The 14,197-nt window shown below is 38.3% G+C and overlaps 2 protein-coding genes across 9 annotated transcripts; one reads left to right on the top strand and one right to left on the bottom strand.

Moving 5' to 3' along the window:
* Positions 1-254: 254 nt before the first annotated feature.
* On the top strand, positions 255-5,763 carry LOC122405469 (nuclear hormone receptor HR96). Of its 3 annotated transcripts, none has more exons than XM_043410242.1 (5): positions 255-685; positions 3,303-4,684; positions 4,762-4,978; positions 5,052-5,471; positions 5,558-5,763. In XM_043410242.1, the coding sequence occupies exons 2-5, from the start codon at positions 3,399-3,401 to the stop codon at positions 5,753-5,755; spliced, it is 2,121 nt and encodes a 706-aa protein (XP_043266177.1). In that variant the 5' UTR covers positions 255-685; positions 3,303-3,398; the 3' UTR covers positions 5,756-5,763. The 3 variants fall into 3 exon arrangements, with proteins under 3 accessions (XP_043266177.1, XP_043266176.1, XP_043266175.1); XM_043410241.1 differs by lacking the exon at positions 255-685 and adding an exon at positions 835-1,120; XM_043410240.1 differs by lacking the exon at positions 255-685 and adding an exon at positions 835-2,153.
* A 1,172-nt stretch (positions 5,764-6,935) lies between these two features.
* Positions 6,936-14,197, bottom strand: LOC122405471 (N-acetyl-D-glucosamine kinase). 6 transcript variants are annotated; one of them, XM_043410249.1, is made up of 8 exons: positions 13,061-14,197; positions 12,857-12,982; positions 9,647-9,830; positions 8,940-9,024; positions 8,759-8,857; positions 8,377-8,629; positions 7,648-7,946; positions 7,143-7,575 (listed from the first exon to the last, which is right to left on the bottom strand). In XM_043410249.1, exons 3-8 carry the CDS (start codon positions 9,709-9,711, stop codon positions 7,267-7,269), a joined length of 1,110 nt encoding a protein of 369 aa, XP_043266184.1. In that variant the 5' UTR covers positions 9,712-9,830; positions 12,857-12,982; positions 13,061-14,197; the 3' UTR covers positions 7,143-7,266. The 6 variants fall into 6 exon arrangements, 5 of the variants coding, with proteins under 5 accessions (XP_043266184.1, XP_043266183.1, XP_043266182.1 ...); XM_043410248.1 differs by having other exon boundaries at positions 12,857-13,240; positions 13,383-14,197; XR_006259771.1 differs by lacking the exons at positions 12,857-12,982; positions 13,061-14,197 and adding an exon at positions 6,936-7,075 and having other exon boundaries at positions 7,168-7,575; positions 9,647-9,837.

The raw sequence follows: 14,197 nt of genomic DNA, 5'->3' as shown, positions 1-14,197 counted from the left end.
TCATCTATATACTAATCATTTCATACACATATCGACGTATGATTTATTGTTTTGTACGTGTATCCGTTGTGCATAAGTTTCTCGATAAGACGGTTTTAAGACGCGAAATTAAAAAGCTTTGGAGATATTGTAAGATTCGTTATTTGTAAATATATTTTTAAAATTGTAAACTAGATAATTCTCAAGTAGAATCGAATGGTTTTTGTACTACGTATTTTGTCTGATTTATTATGTTTTTACGTTTAAGGAAATAAATCGTGGAAAATATTGGTAGATTTCTTATTTTACTTCCACTGAAATCGTTACCCAAGATAATGTATGGCGACACGACACTGAAATAAAAGTGTCGAGAACGATATGATTCATTCTAGAAATTTGGGTCTCTAAATTCGAAGTTCTAATTCGGGTGTTCGATATAATGGCCTTGAACAGTGATAGATACTTGAGCTTCGTTCTTTCTGTACGATATACGCCCGAAACTCGTAGATGAAATTCGCTAATTGATAACTCGAAATGTACGATGATTGATAACGATAACACCGATTAATTAAATACTTCTACGATCGTGATTTCAACTTTCGATATCTTCGAGTAGTTGTGTATCAAGTGGTTGTACACGATCTTTGATCGCGAAAGGTCCGATCTCAGGGTTACGTAATACTGTATACAGGGTGTTTTCTTACAGGTGAGACAATCTTTTATGCGTTTCTGTGAAATTAAAATCAAAAACAACGAGATTCCGTCTGAGAAAAATAAAAAATAAAAGAAAATATTTTCAGCAATTAACAACGCTTTATTTTGACACGTGAAATCATTATTTATCAAAATGTCCCGTATATCTATGGCATATCTTTATGGTCATATTATCGTTAAATTGGCATCAACGATGAATTCGTAAAGTGAACTTTGAACCGGTTACTCAACAATTGGAAGACAATTAGATGCAGCGTGACGAGAAACGTGCAGCGTGTTTGATATTTCCCCGATAATAACACGCTCGATATTAAATTATCATTCGTATGTACAGATCTGTCAGTCGGTCCCGTCGAGACATATCATTTAATTCCTACCACGATTATATAACACGATAATCCGTACAAGAAACAACAAAATCGAGCTAGTAAGTTATCAATGCGTACGTCGTAACAATATTCACACCGATACAGACCTTTGTTCGTTTCTTATTTGTATTTTTCCATCTGCTCTGCGTAAACAACTGAGAAACTGTCTTGAGACGTTACGTTCATCGACCGTACACGTTATTTTAGGTTAAAAGACATGCTCCTTGCACGTATGTACGTTTTAACTTTTAATCGAATTAAGATCGAATCTTTTAACTATTCACGATAATCGAATTAAAAAAAAATACAATTTCTAACCACATTCCGAACCGTTGGTTTCCAAACTTTCTGAGAACATTTCTGAGCTCGATGAGACAAATGGTAAGTTTAAAATAAACTGCACTTCGTTCTGAGGGACTACAAATTACGATGTATTTTAAATCCAGAAAACGTCATAATATTTGGTTTCCCGAAACAAAACGTAACCGAGAATCGCATTTTGCGCGGGAGTCCTTATCGTCGAATCTCATTTCGTCGGAAGAAACGACGTCGTTCGAAAGTTCCCTAGACCGTGTGTTGGTTACTTTCGTGACGTCACGTTTGCTATTCCAGAGCGGGCGATGTGGTGGGAGATCGTAACAACGAAACACACGGCAAGTTTGTGCGCACCGCCCCGTTAACTGATTGCGACTGAACGCCAATTGACCGGTTCATTTAGCTTGTCACTCGAAGCTTTTGAGACGGCATCTCGTGGATCCGGGGCGTTGTACCGAAAATGACACTCAAATTGTAAACAGCCGCGACAGAATAGCCGTATTCCCATTCCCTCGTTCCCGGGCAGCGCGATAAACAACGCTGACATGAGTCGGTCGTTGCAGGAGCGTGATTCTAGGCGGAAATAATGGTGCGTTAGATAAGAAGTGTTAATCGCTCGAGTAATCGCCGTGGGGAGCAATGGAAGATGAACAACCGGCGAGAGAGGCGAACAAGATCTGCGGTGTTTGCGGCGATCGTGCACTCGGTTACAATTTCAACGCGGTGTCGTGCGAAAGCTGCAAGGCTTTCTTTCGAAGGAACGCTTTGAAAAACAAGGTGACCAGCTTTGAAAGTGCTTCACGTGTTCTTATTTTCACATCCAGCGATCGTTCGCGCAATAGAAAGTCTTGATCAGTTGGCAATTTATATTCGCGAGTACCGTGATCCAACACCTCGCCACTTTATACTGTTTTCCTCTCTCTTCCCTTTTTTTTCTTTTTAACTTCGAGATAGATGTTATTGCACGGAAAGGTGGCGTCGCTATAGGAGCCAAATTTGAATTGAATTAAGTAATGACTGTCAAGCGACGGGACAACGGAAACGATATTAGTGTTTGTGGTTTCATGAACCTCGTTCACCGCTAATAGAAGACACGGCTCGACGTGTCGTCGCGATGTTAATTGAAAGATTTTCATTCGAACTTTTCGGATTTCGTTTGCTTCGCAAACTTTTTGGAAGGCTCTCTACCCACTTGAAAATAAATATCTTCGAAACTACATATAGAAAATATACTCCTGGAATTAATAAACTCCGATATTCGACGTATTAGGTTGTTGCAAATGAAATGGCCAAATGCTTGATGCTAATTCAATTGCATTGTACTCTAATTTAACCCTTTTCACTCGAAGTTTTTTTTCATTTATATTACCATCAACTCTAAGCAATTTTAGTGAAAAGATCATATTTACATATAAGCAAATGATATTAAAAGAAAAGTCATTGTTGTATGTTATTATTTTTTTAATTGATTGTAGATACAAATGTTATTTATGTCATTTGTCACCATAAGCAGAATATCCTGTATACAATACTTTTTACAATTTATCTTTGTCCTTACGTTATGAACTGAAAATTATTTGCATTGTCTTCATAGCGGAGCCCTCGAGTGCAAAGGGTTAAACTTACTAAAACAATCAACAAATACCTTCTAGAAACACTTTTTAACAATCAAATTATGAAAAACTTAACTAGTCAAACAGTAATTTAAGATGCAACAACCCAGTATCGATAGAAAGACGTTTAACCCCTTGCGCTGGAAGGTTTAGACCTTTGAATCAGTGCCAGTGCAAGCAGTTAACTTGTCCACATTCTTCTACATTGAAAATGCTCTTTCGCATCCTCTTGGATTATAAGATATATCTAGAAGTTGCAACCCGTACTTTGGGAAACGATGATTCATGTTTTCTAATGTATTTCTTTTTGCAGGACTTCCGTTGTCCGTTCACAGAGAACTGTAACATCACACCGGTGACGAGACGCTTTTGCCAGAAATGTCGTTTAGACAAGTGCTTTAGTATTGGTATGAGAAAAGAGTATATTATGTCAGAGGAGGACAAAGTATTAAAGAGGCAGAAGATCGAACAAAATCGTGCGAAAAAACGACCGCCATTGGACAGCGCGAAGCCGTCGCAATCTAAAAAAGGTTGCTTGGACGAGTGCAGTTTCGACGATACCTCTATGTCGATTAACTCGGTCGCGTCGACGGTGTCGGATACGTATTTCTGGGAGTCGGATAGAAAATATACAGATTTAGATGCTAGCAGGCAGAACGTGACGGAAAGCATGAGTCCTGTGACAGCCGCGAGCGTACCAAGCCCTTCTAGTCCACCGGAAAATGGAACCATAACTGGATCGAAAACCCTGGACATGATGAAGGATTCGTCTCACAGCTCTAATTCTACCTTCGACAATTACGATCAGTCTTCTTTGCATCAGGAAGAAAACGAGACCGACATGGAACAATTGAGAATGAGTACCAACTCTCACATGCAGAGTCCGCAGAGACTCGACAAGGTTAAGTCTCTGTCTCACAGTTTGGAGAAGAACAAGAACTCTGTAGGAAGCTCGAGAAAGTTCGAGCAGAACGTGTTAGTCTTGAAGTCAGAGTTCTGTCCTGCGAGCAACGAAACGTTAAAATATTCGAGCGAGCTCGACGACGCTTGTAATTACCATAAATTCGATCACAGTCCTGTGCAGAATCCCACGTACGTGGATACCGCGTCGCACAGTACAAAACCGAATTTCGACGAGAACCCCGAGTTGCATGTAAATTTGCAGGCCTGCCCGGAGGAGACGGTCGCGTGTCAAAAACCGAGCAAGGAATCGTGTCCACGCGAAGACAATTTAATTGCCAAATTCGTTCAGGATCCGACGCTAGTCACGAAGCTTGTTAATAATTCAAATTTCATTGCAAAGATATGTCAGAACCCGGAGATACTGTTGAAGGTGATTACGGACTCTGAATTTATGAGCAAGTTAGAAGAGGATCCACAGATTTCGCAGTTCCTGAACGAGAACAGTGCCATTGCCGAAAGAGAGACAAAGTCTGAGAACGACGCCAATATACAATTTAAAGACGACTCGAAGCCCGCCAGCATTTCAAACCAAATATTCAAGCAGACGTTTAAGGTTAAACAAAGGCACATAGAAAATCCAATTTTAACGGACTTGATTAGAAACTCGAATCAAGAGGAATGTGTGAAGCAACACGCAGAGCCTGGTAGCAGTGGTAGCAGTGCTAGCAGTAGCAGTGACTGGAACAAAAGTATAACTGATGTTACGAGGGATGTGCTTCAAGATGTACAAAGGTACAACGTATGGAAGACTGGTTAAAATTAGGAGAACTAAATATTATAAAATATATGAAACGTTCGTTCATTTTCAGGGTGCCCATAGTTGCTAATTCCATAGAGTCGATTTTGTGCGAGGCGATTATGTTGGAATTTTCTGCGTATTCAGCACTTGGTGGTATAGAGTCCAGAAAGGAATTGAACGATGTAGAAAGAGCAAAGTTGAACGAATTGATAGTAGCCAACAAAGCATTGCTAGCTCCCTTGGACGAAGATATAACAAATTTAATCGGAGAAGACTGTAAATTTAAGGTACTATTCGACGCGAGTTAATATTAATTGTAGCTGTTCTATCTGCGTTCGATAAAAATCCATTTGTTTTTAGAATAATTTTGGCCAATCCTATCCGGCTCTGTTGGATGTTATAAATCTAACTGCCATTGCCATTAGACGGTTGATAAAGATGGCAAAGAAGATAAACGCGTTTAAAAACATGTGTCAGGAAGATCAGATAGCTCTTCTGAAAGGGGGTTGCACGGAGATGATGATTTTAAGATCATCTCTTAACTATGACGCTGAGAAGAACATGTGGTGGATACCGCATAGCCAAGAGAGTATGTCGAATATCAAAGTGGACGTATTGAAAGAAGTAAAAGGGAATCTGTATGCAGAGCATGCAAGATTCATTAGAAGCTTCGATCCGAGGTGGAGGGACGAGAATATTATTTTAATATTAAGTGCAATTGCTTTGTTTACGCCGGATAGGCCGAAAGTGGTGCATAACGACGTGATTAAACTAGAGCAAGTAAGTGACGAATGCATATTTTCCTGCTTGACAATTATATTATGACGTTGTGGACATATTTCGAATAATACATTTCTTTTTCGTAGAATTCTTATTATTATTTGCTCAGACGTTATCTGGAAAGTGTATATCCCGGCTGCGAGGCTAAGTCTATGTTTCTAAAATTAATTCAGAAAATTTCCGAACTTCACAGACTAAACAACGAAGTTGTCGGCGTTTATCTGAATCTGAATCCATCGAGAGTAGAACCGCTTCTTATAGAGATATTCGATTTGAAACATTGATCGAACCGTTTCGTCCTCGCGTCAGTAGTTCTAACATACTGAAAAGGGGGAATAAACAAGAATTTGTTTCATCGAACGACAAATTTTAGAAACGTTATGGGGGCTGTTCAATAATTATATGTTTATACGATCGAAGTATAGCAATAATTCGAACGCGTGAAAAATATTAACAGAAAAATTTAACAAATTATAGAAAATCAAAATATGTGTATGTACATATATATATATATATATGTACTGTTACGTGACATTAATGTTGGTGCATAATAATGTAAACGAAATTTTCCTTCGTAATAATATTTACGCTAATATAGTCCTTTAATTCGTGTTTTAAGAGTAAAAAAATTTATTGTTATTTATAGAAGCTATGCTTGAGAAACTATCAATTTATCGTTGAACCAATATATAAAATTTTATAAGAAAGCAGAAGGCCGTAGTTGTGAACGAGCGTAAGTGTATCGCATCACCTCGCGTAATTCTCTCCGTGTACCTAGAATAAACGCGTACATGTAGCGTTTAGCATAATAATTCTTATATACGATTGTTGAGAACATTATGTATATTTTGTCGCGAGTACCTTGAAACTGTTACGTATGGAGGAAATATTTGTTATATTTGCACCGAGTTCTACATTCGTGTTCGACGCGTTGATGTATGCAACAAAAATATATATACATATATATTTGTTTGTTTTAAAACAAATTAAAAAAGTTTCTCAGTGATAGAAGTCGAATATGAATTTAGTACACGGTATGAAGCAAAAGAAAAAAAAAAAACGAGACAGCTTTGCTCCAAGCATACGAAAGAGAATGCGGGACATGAGCGGTCGAGTAACGTGCATCCACGTTGCAAAGATTAAAATGTACACAATTGTGATATCGTTCGAAATATATTTTTCAAAGACTTGTTACATCTGGCTATAAATTTTTTCGTTCCCCTGTTATTGTCATTTAAAATGGCCGTATTTTGTGAAAGATAGAAAAAGTGTGGTACCTTCTAGAGCACTATTCGTTTTCGTTTTGTGGAATATCATAACCAAGCAAATGCAGGATCATGACCACCACGAGGCACGAAGACGCGATGAAGAACATCATGGTGATTAGGGTGATCAATATATATCCCAAGGTTCTAAGAACGAACGAGAAGATCCCGACTATCGAGTCCCATATCGACTTCAGTATCATTCTTCTTTATATCACTCTAGAATTTGTCCAAAGATCCATGCTAGGTATCTTATTTTCGATATGTTACAATTGACCAAATTGTAAGAGTTCGATCGAGATCGTCAACTGTTAATCACAGGACTGTTGCTACTGGTTACTGCAATATGATATAGTACATATCGTGTACTAATATTTAAAATTGTATAAAAAAATATTTTTTCAATAACATAGTAATTATTATCTTAGTACCGATGTTTGCCATTTGTATTTTATTATCATACAGTTTTCAGTGCCACAATTCTTTTCTATTTCTTCAGTTTCTTGTCGTTTGCCATTTTAATTTTAGCACTATTTACATTTGACCATCTCCACTTTTGATTCCACCTTAATCGTCGGTTTTACATAATTCTCGCGCTTGTAATGGTAGAACATTTCAGCGTTATTCTCGTAAGGTTTCGTGAACGTCCAGTCGATTCTCTCCGCGGCGAGATAGCAAGCGCCAATGGCCGACGATGCGGTCAATCGAAGCAAACTCAGCTCATCCACCGCGTGCGAGTCATGAATTTCTTCCAGGAAAGCGTCTCTCATAAATTCCCACGATTTCCACACCGATCCCACACAGACGACATTTAGCCCGCCCTTGGCTAACTTAATATTCTATAAAATATTATATATTACAAATCGACCAAACAATTCCACCGATTATTTCCAAATAGAAATCTAACTTACATTATCAGCCTTCCTTGCAAGAGCAACGATATGCTTCGCGAGGAGTACGCCATTTTCTCGTAAAATGTGCAAACAGAGGCGATCCTTGTTTTTACAACCATCTGCAATCGTCTTGGCAAACCCGGCGAATTTACTTTTCTCGAAATTCGTGTAAATGTACGGTAGCATCTCCTGCCTATCCAACACGTTGAAAAATATCTTTAGAGCCGGCCACGCGTAGCTAATTGGCTCTGGGGCATGAAACAAGCCGTCGATGTCGTCGAAGATATATTTGCAGGCTCGATGAGCGATCCAGTAAGCTGAAAGTGTTGTTCTATCTCTTACGAAGTCTTTATGGGTGCGATACTAGCGCCATCTACTTTCTAAACCCTCTATTTCCTACTTCCACCTGTCTCCTTTTCCCTTCTTAACTCTCCCTTAACTTAACCTCACTTCTAGCACTCGCTTACAACTAAAATTAAAGCTAACATTAACCTGATACAAAAGAAAATAAATCTAAAATAACACAACTTAATCTCTAGTTTTAATTGTTATACTAATGATTGATATTGTTGATTTCAAATTGCACATAGATTGTACTATGGATAGAGAAGATGTGAACCTTTACAAGCACACTCACGCTACTAAATTGATTACTACTTTGGTTAGAGACCTAAAACTCTATTCGAATCTCGATTTCATGTATCGAGAAAATATATTAGTTTGATTGCTGGTTTCTACAGTACCCACCGCTTCCTTCGTCCCCCATCATGTGTCCCCAGCCCCCACAAGTTATAACCTTTCCATCAGAGTCGATCATTAGCGCGTTGCTACCGGTGCCAGCGATCAGAACTATTCCACCATTGTCCAAGGCAGTTCTGAGACTGCCCAGCGTGTCCGAACTGACGGTATAATACTTGGCGACGTTTCGATAATTCGTTTGCATCGTTTTCACTAGAAGCTGATTCGTTTTCTCCTCCTCGCAACCGCTCAGAGACAGACCCTGATCGTTCAAAGAGTATAACGCTTATGACAGACGCTATAACGCTTAAATTTCACAAGGAAATTTAAATTTAATTCTAATTTTCCCCAGAGATAAAACTAACTTCCTGACAGATTCAATACTACTCACTAAGCAATGTAACTGGACTGTTTCAGGCATGTTTAATGCTTCCTTCCCCCTTTGCACCATAGCGTTGATCCTAGCGGCAGTCTCATCCATTCCTATCGACTGAATAGAAAGATAAATAGAAATTTTTTTTTATCCCTAAAAAGATAACAAATGTTCGTTATGTTGTTTAAGTTAGAATTACCCAATGATTGGTATTGGGACCCTTCACTTCCGTCAGCGGTGTTCCCTTGCTATCGATTATTACGAGTGTTGAATGGGTAGCGCCACTAATCACGAAAATCATTCGGTGATAATACCAAGATTATTATTTTTATTCAAAAATTTATCGAAACATTAAAACAAATAAATGGCAAAAATATTTAAAATATAGGATCAACATTAGGCCACGTATCTGTAATTTACTACTTGATACCATAAAACATTTGTTTTAAATGGTTTTCAGATAAAACTGACACACGGTATATCTACCGGTATATATATCTATCTAATTATTGAATATCAATAATTTGTGAAAAAATAGCCAACCAATGACGTTTATTTCGATAAACGTCGATAAGCATGATCGATTGCGATTATTTCTTGATCTAACATTTCAATATGGTTACCTTTTGTAACGTATAAATTTTTTTTATACAGTTTTTCGAAAATAGTAATTATTTGCATTAGGGGTCACCTTATAGATTTTGATAACCTCGAAATATGTTATTGGGGTCATTGTTTGTTGTTTTCGGTCTTAGTTTAATTACCAAATTCGCAAGTATTGTATTAACATTAACATTGACCTTGGCATCATATTTCAAGGTTACTGAAATCAGCGAGTGGGTAAATAATTACCTAGAAGATACACGATTAAGCGTAAAAGATAAAGCAGAGATAAAATTTTAGTACCCTTCGACACCGCCCAATCTGATCTCGTCAGGGTACTGCAACAATTTCTGCTTAAGCAGTGCCATCTTTGATTCCTCCTCCTCCAAATCTCTTCTGAGTGCCTGTTCCCTTAAATTTCTACGAAGCTCGAGTTCGTCGATCCTTTTCCTCCTTCCCTTTTTCTTCCCTCCCTTTTTTCGTTTCCCTGCCATATTTCAACGAGACGTTTTCAAATTCGTTTCTATTCTTCAAGCTCTGTTCATTGTCTAAAGGACGTAGGAAATCAGGCGTAGGATGCAAACGGATATGATCGTTCGATAACGCACGACGATAACAGACGAACGTGATTCAAACATCGTGCAATATTTTTCGGATAAAACGAAAAATCAAGAGATCCGAAACTCTGTGAAACTATTTCTACTCGAACTTGATTATAACTCGTTAAAAATAATAATAATTATAAGCTTATTATATGAGAAGAACTGAAATTCAGTTTGCAAAAGATTAGGAAAAAATCAGGAAGGCGTCTCGTTTGCCGTGCGATATATTTTTTATAAGTTGGATTTAAAGCTTAAATACAATCGCTCGATGGATACGGTCGATGATTTTCGATCTACTTACTATGATATTTCAACGATTCCTCGATGCCGATTTAACGGACGTATGCTGCGAAATTATTAATTATCGAGTTGCGGTGTGGGTGCGCGAAGCGAAGTTCAACGCGATTTATGAAAAAATTCCAGAAGAGTTACGGGAGTAACGGATCTGATAGGTACGAGTGCCGTGGCTGTCACAATACACGACGTGACGTTTGGTCAGTGAACGACGCGTACAACACGACGGAAGTTGTCTCCGTTACTGTCGTTTCGTGATTATTCGCGCTAAATGCATAGCCATGGCCGTGGATCGTACAATCTACTTCGGCGAATGCTCGTTGAAGTAGTAGGGGGGTTCGTCGATCTAACATCAACTGAGAAAGAGGAAGGGATTGACAGCGAGTACAGAAAAAGAATTGTAATCGTATTTGGTGAATTAATGGACTCCCCTGAGACAACGTTTCAGTACATTCATTTATTTTGTTTACGAAATTACGAAATTCAGAAACCGAACAGAACAAAGCGTATATAGGTTAGGACAAGATTGTCGAATTCGTGGCCCATGGGCAGTGCTGCCACCACTAGATGAAATTCCGTAAATGTTCTCTCAGAAAATTTGTAATAGATTTGGCTCAAACTAATCGTTTTAGTGTAATGCATCGTACAGCATAATCGACTTCAGTGCTAGCCATGAACGAGACAAAGCAAAACCGCGAAAATCTAATTTTGTAATTGATAGAATGGGTACGCGACATTTGTGCATCTTTGTCTATCCAGTGCAAAAACCGGACTTTCGCTTAGCATGGTACTGAAGTCGACTATGATGCAGTGTGGCAGTCACGGCGATTGCAGCGCCGTCATGTGTCCATGTTTGAAGAGGACGCCACAAAATTACACAGTCTACTACAAACTCCCCAAGGAGACACATGGTAGTATGTCGTTATTGAATGAAGTTATTTTTGTTACTTAAAACGTACATAGTTCTTTTGTATCGCTATCGAATATTTCCTGGTATTAATTAAAAGATCCCCCACAAATTGGTGTCGAAATTCGAGACACGCGAAAGAAAAAAAAAAACAAGAAAAAAAGGAAACTGGGGGGTTAGAATCACAGCTAATTCTACTCCTCTGGTAAACGTAAACAGAGTACAAAGTACGGAGTGCCGTGGAAACGTACCAATGAACTCCACAGGAGCCGGGTACCATGAGCACAAGGAAGTCTTGCGGCAGGTGCATTGCCGGAAGCTACAACTTTCCTACACACATACACGCCTTCGCATCTTTGAATGAAACGGGAGGAGCAAATTGTACACTTCCATTCATGGAAATAACCCATACATCCATCAAGTTTTTCACAACTGTATAATAAAGACAATCTATAGTTGATAATAAAAGAAAAAAACTTTATATACATCGTATAACGTAACTGTGGTAATATAATAAGCAATTTTTAAGTCACGTCGAAGATTACGAACGATAAAAAACTGATGCCAATTGCTATGATTTAATTTGACAAGATTTTGTATGCTTCGGCCCTTTTCGTGTCAATGTATGACTTTTAGATGAAGAATGAAGTAAAATCACGTTCCAAAAATATAAGAAACCCATTGATAGGCTATCGATGAACTATTTCACCTTACCGCGACGAATGAAAATCAATATTCCCCCAACGAAGAACAAAACCAGAAAAATCGCGCGCCCTCGCTAACAGATAACCAATAGCTTAATTCGCGGTGGGAGATGTGGCTACGACCGTAGACAGAAAGAGTCTGGAAGGTGAACATGATTCGTATGTACGCGGTTTACGAGTGCGTGAAGAATAGTGGGGCGCAGTGATGCGCGGCGCGGCCACTCCGCAGCGCTCCCCTTTCATTAGGAACACAGAATGTACAAGAAAGTGTGTCTCCCTCTGTCGTTGGGTATAGCATCTTCGACGTCACAACTCTTTAACGTTTCTGTAATTCTGATATAGGGGGTCCCCGAGAACTGGCCTGAACTCGGTTGTAGAACGCGACATCTTCTACGTATTCTGCGTGTCGGATATCGAACCATACTCTTTTTCATTAGGAATGTAGGAAACACTAAGAAACGATGTCCGACTCATGGAGAAAGGGAACGGAATACTTCTAAATTCTATGAAAGACTTCTTAAGACTTGAGGGGAATAACAGACTAGCGTTAAGACTCATCTAGGATAAGAACCAACGCTATAATTTGAATAAATCGTTAGCTAGAAAAAGATTATGCAGTCCAGTTTATGCAAGTGTAGATTCCAAGAGAAAATTAAAACCATGGAATGTTTGAATGTACCCTATATAATAGGGAAAGGATAGAATTTAGGAAAAAACTAAGGGAGGATTCTTGATTACATTGTACAAAGGAAAAAAAATACTGAAGCACCTTATAATAAGATAAATAAAAATCCAAGGGAAGTGAATTGGATAATAATGTACAATCAATATAAAATTAATGACAAGTATTAAAGAAAAAAAATACTTTGTAAAATTATATGGGAATAGATAATATATTTTAAATACATCCTTCAGCAAAACTTGTGATAAATGGTGTTTTTTTTTATGATTTGAATTTGATTTGATGATCACTTTATTTAATTTTAAATGATACTAGGGCACTCACCTTTAAATTACAACTTCTGTTTGTCGTGGTCCAATCTTTCTTATTTCTCCTTTTCCCAACTTTCCCAAAGCACCTCTTCAGTTTCTTTTTGAGGAATAGGTCTACCTTTTCTATTTTTTCTCCTTTCTAACCTCATAAAATTCACATTATCATTCAGATTGTAATCCTCTTCTTCAATATTGAACAAGTTTCTATCTGAAATACCTGGCTTGAGTTCTTTGATGCTCTCAGGTTCATTGTCACCCACCCTTCCAACATTTCTTGGATCTTTTTGGAATATCTGGTCTTAAGATTTTTGGATCCACTGTTTTGTATTCATTAAATAACACTGTTCCTTTATCTGCGTGTTGTAACTTTATTTCAGCCATCTTTTTCGTGACTACGCTAAACATTTGTAAATCTTGATATTGTTTATATGTTTTTTGTAAGTAAATTTCTTACTGGAAATCTCAACTTCGAATAGGAGAATTTCGATCGTAATTCCTTTTGATTCTTTTCTCGGCCACATGTTTTCTAACTTTCTTACCTTTTCTGTATCTTCAATATTCTTATTCATCTCACTTTTCGATCAATCAACCTTTACTCTTAGTTATTATTTCTTGTTTACTTTTCTACCTAGCTCGTTCGACATTTTGTTTGCTAATGGACAGACGCTATCCTAGTTTACCAGACACGAAGCAACTGCCCCACCACTCGCGCACACTAATTTGATTCGGGCAGTTTCGGGAATTCGACAAAGAAGGAGAACGTGATCCTTTCCTTCTCGCTTTCTCGATTTATTACACCATAAACGAGGTATATAACACCTATTATTTAATTGGACTTCGTAACACACTGATTTACCAACCTCATAAAATATATTTCGTTTCCCCATGGTACTGGTCTTCTGTCTGGTAACATTGTGGCATCCTGCATCATCTGTCGTTTAGTTGCCCGCCTTTTTTTGGCGCGTTTTCTTATGGCTCAATGGCGCGTTTCCATGGCTTGACCTCATTTCCGGTCCTAACTGGCTTTCTATTGGCCATTTCCTTTTCACTGCTGTGCCTTCCCATTCCATTGCTCTTGCACACTAGTGCCATCTTTCTTTTATACCTGTTTCCCCCTCGCCACGGAGGTCTCTTAACCTTTAGAGTTCCTCGTTGTGTTTTTTTCTCTCTTCACAGCTTTAAACCTCTCGATTTCTTCACCAAAACTTATTCTTGGTACTTCTCTTGTTTATTAGCTTCGATCCGACCATTCTTTGTTAGTTGCTATCGTTTGTTTCGTCGGAATCTTTATTTTTGGATCACCGATCGCCTTCACACACTCGTCACCCACGCGAGATTCTCGTCATGTGCGTGA

The sequence above is a fragment of the Colletes gigas genome, unplaced genomic scaffold (assembly GCF_013123115.1).
Source record: "Colletes gigas isolate AHSC1104 unplaced genomic scaffold, ASM1312311v1 Colletes_gigas_Sc00004, whole genome shotgun sequence".
In the NCBI taxonomy this organism is placed as follows: Eukaryota; Metazoa; Arthropoda; class Insecta; order Hymenoptera; family Colletidae; genus Colletes; species Colletes gigas.
This window is presented reverse-complemented; position numbering and strand designations above follow the sequence as displayed.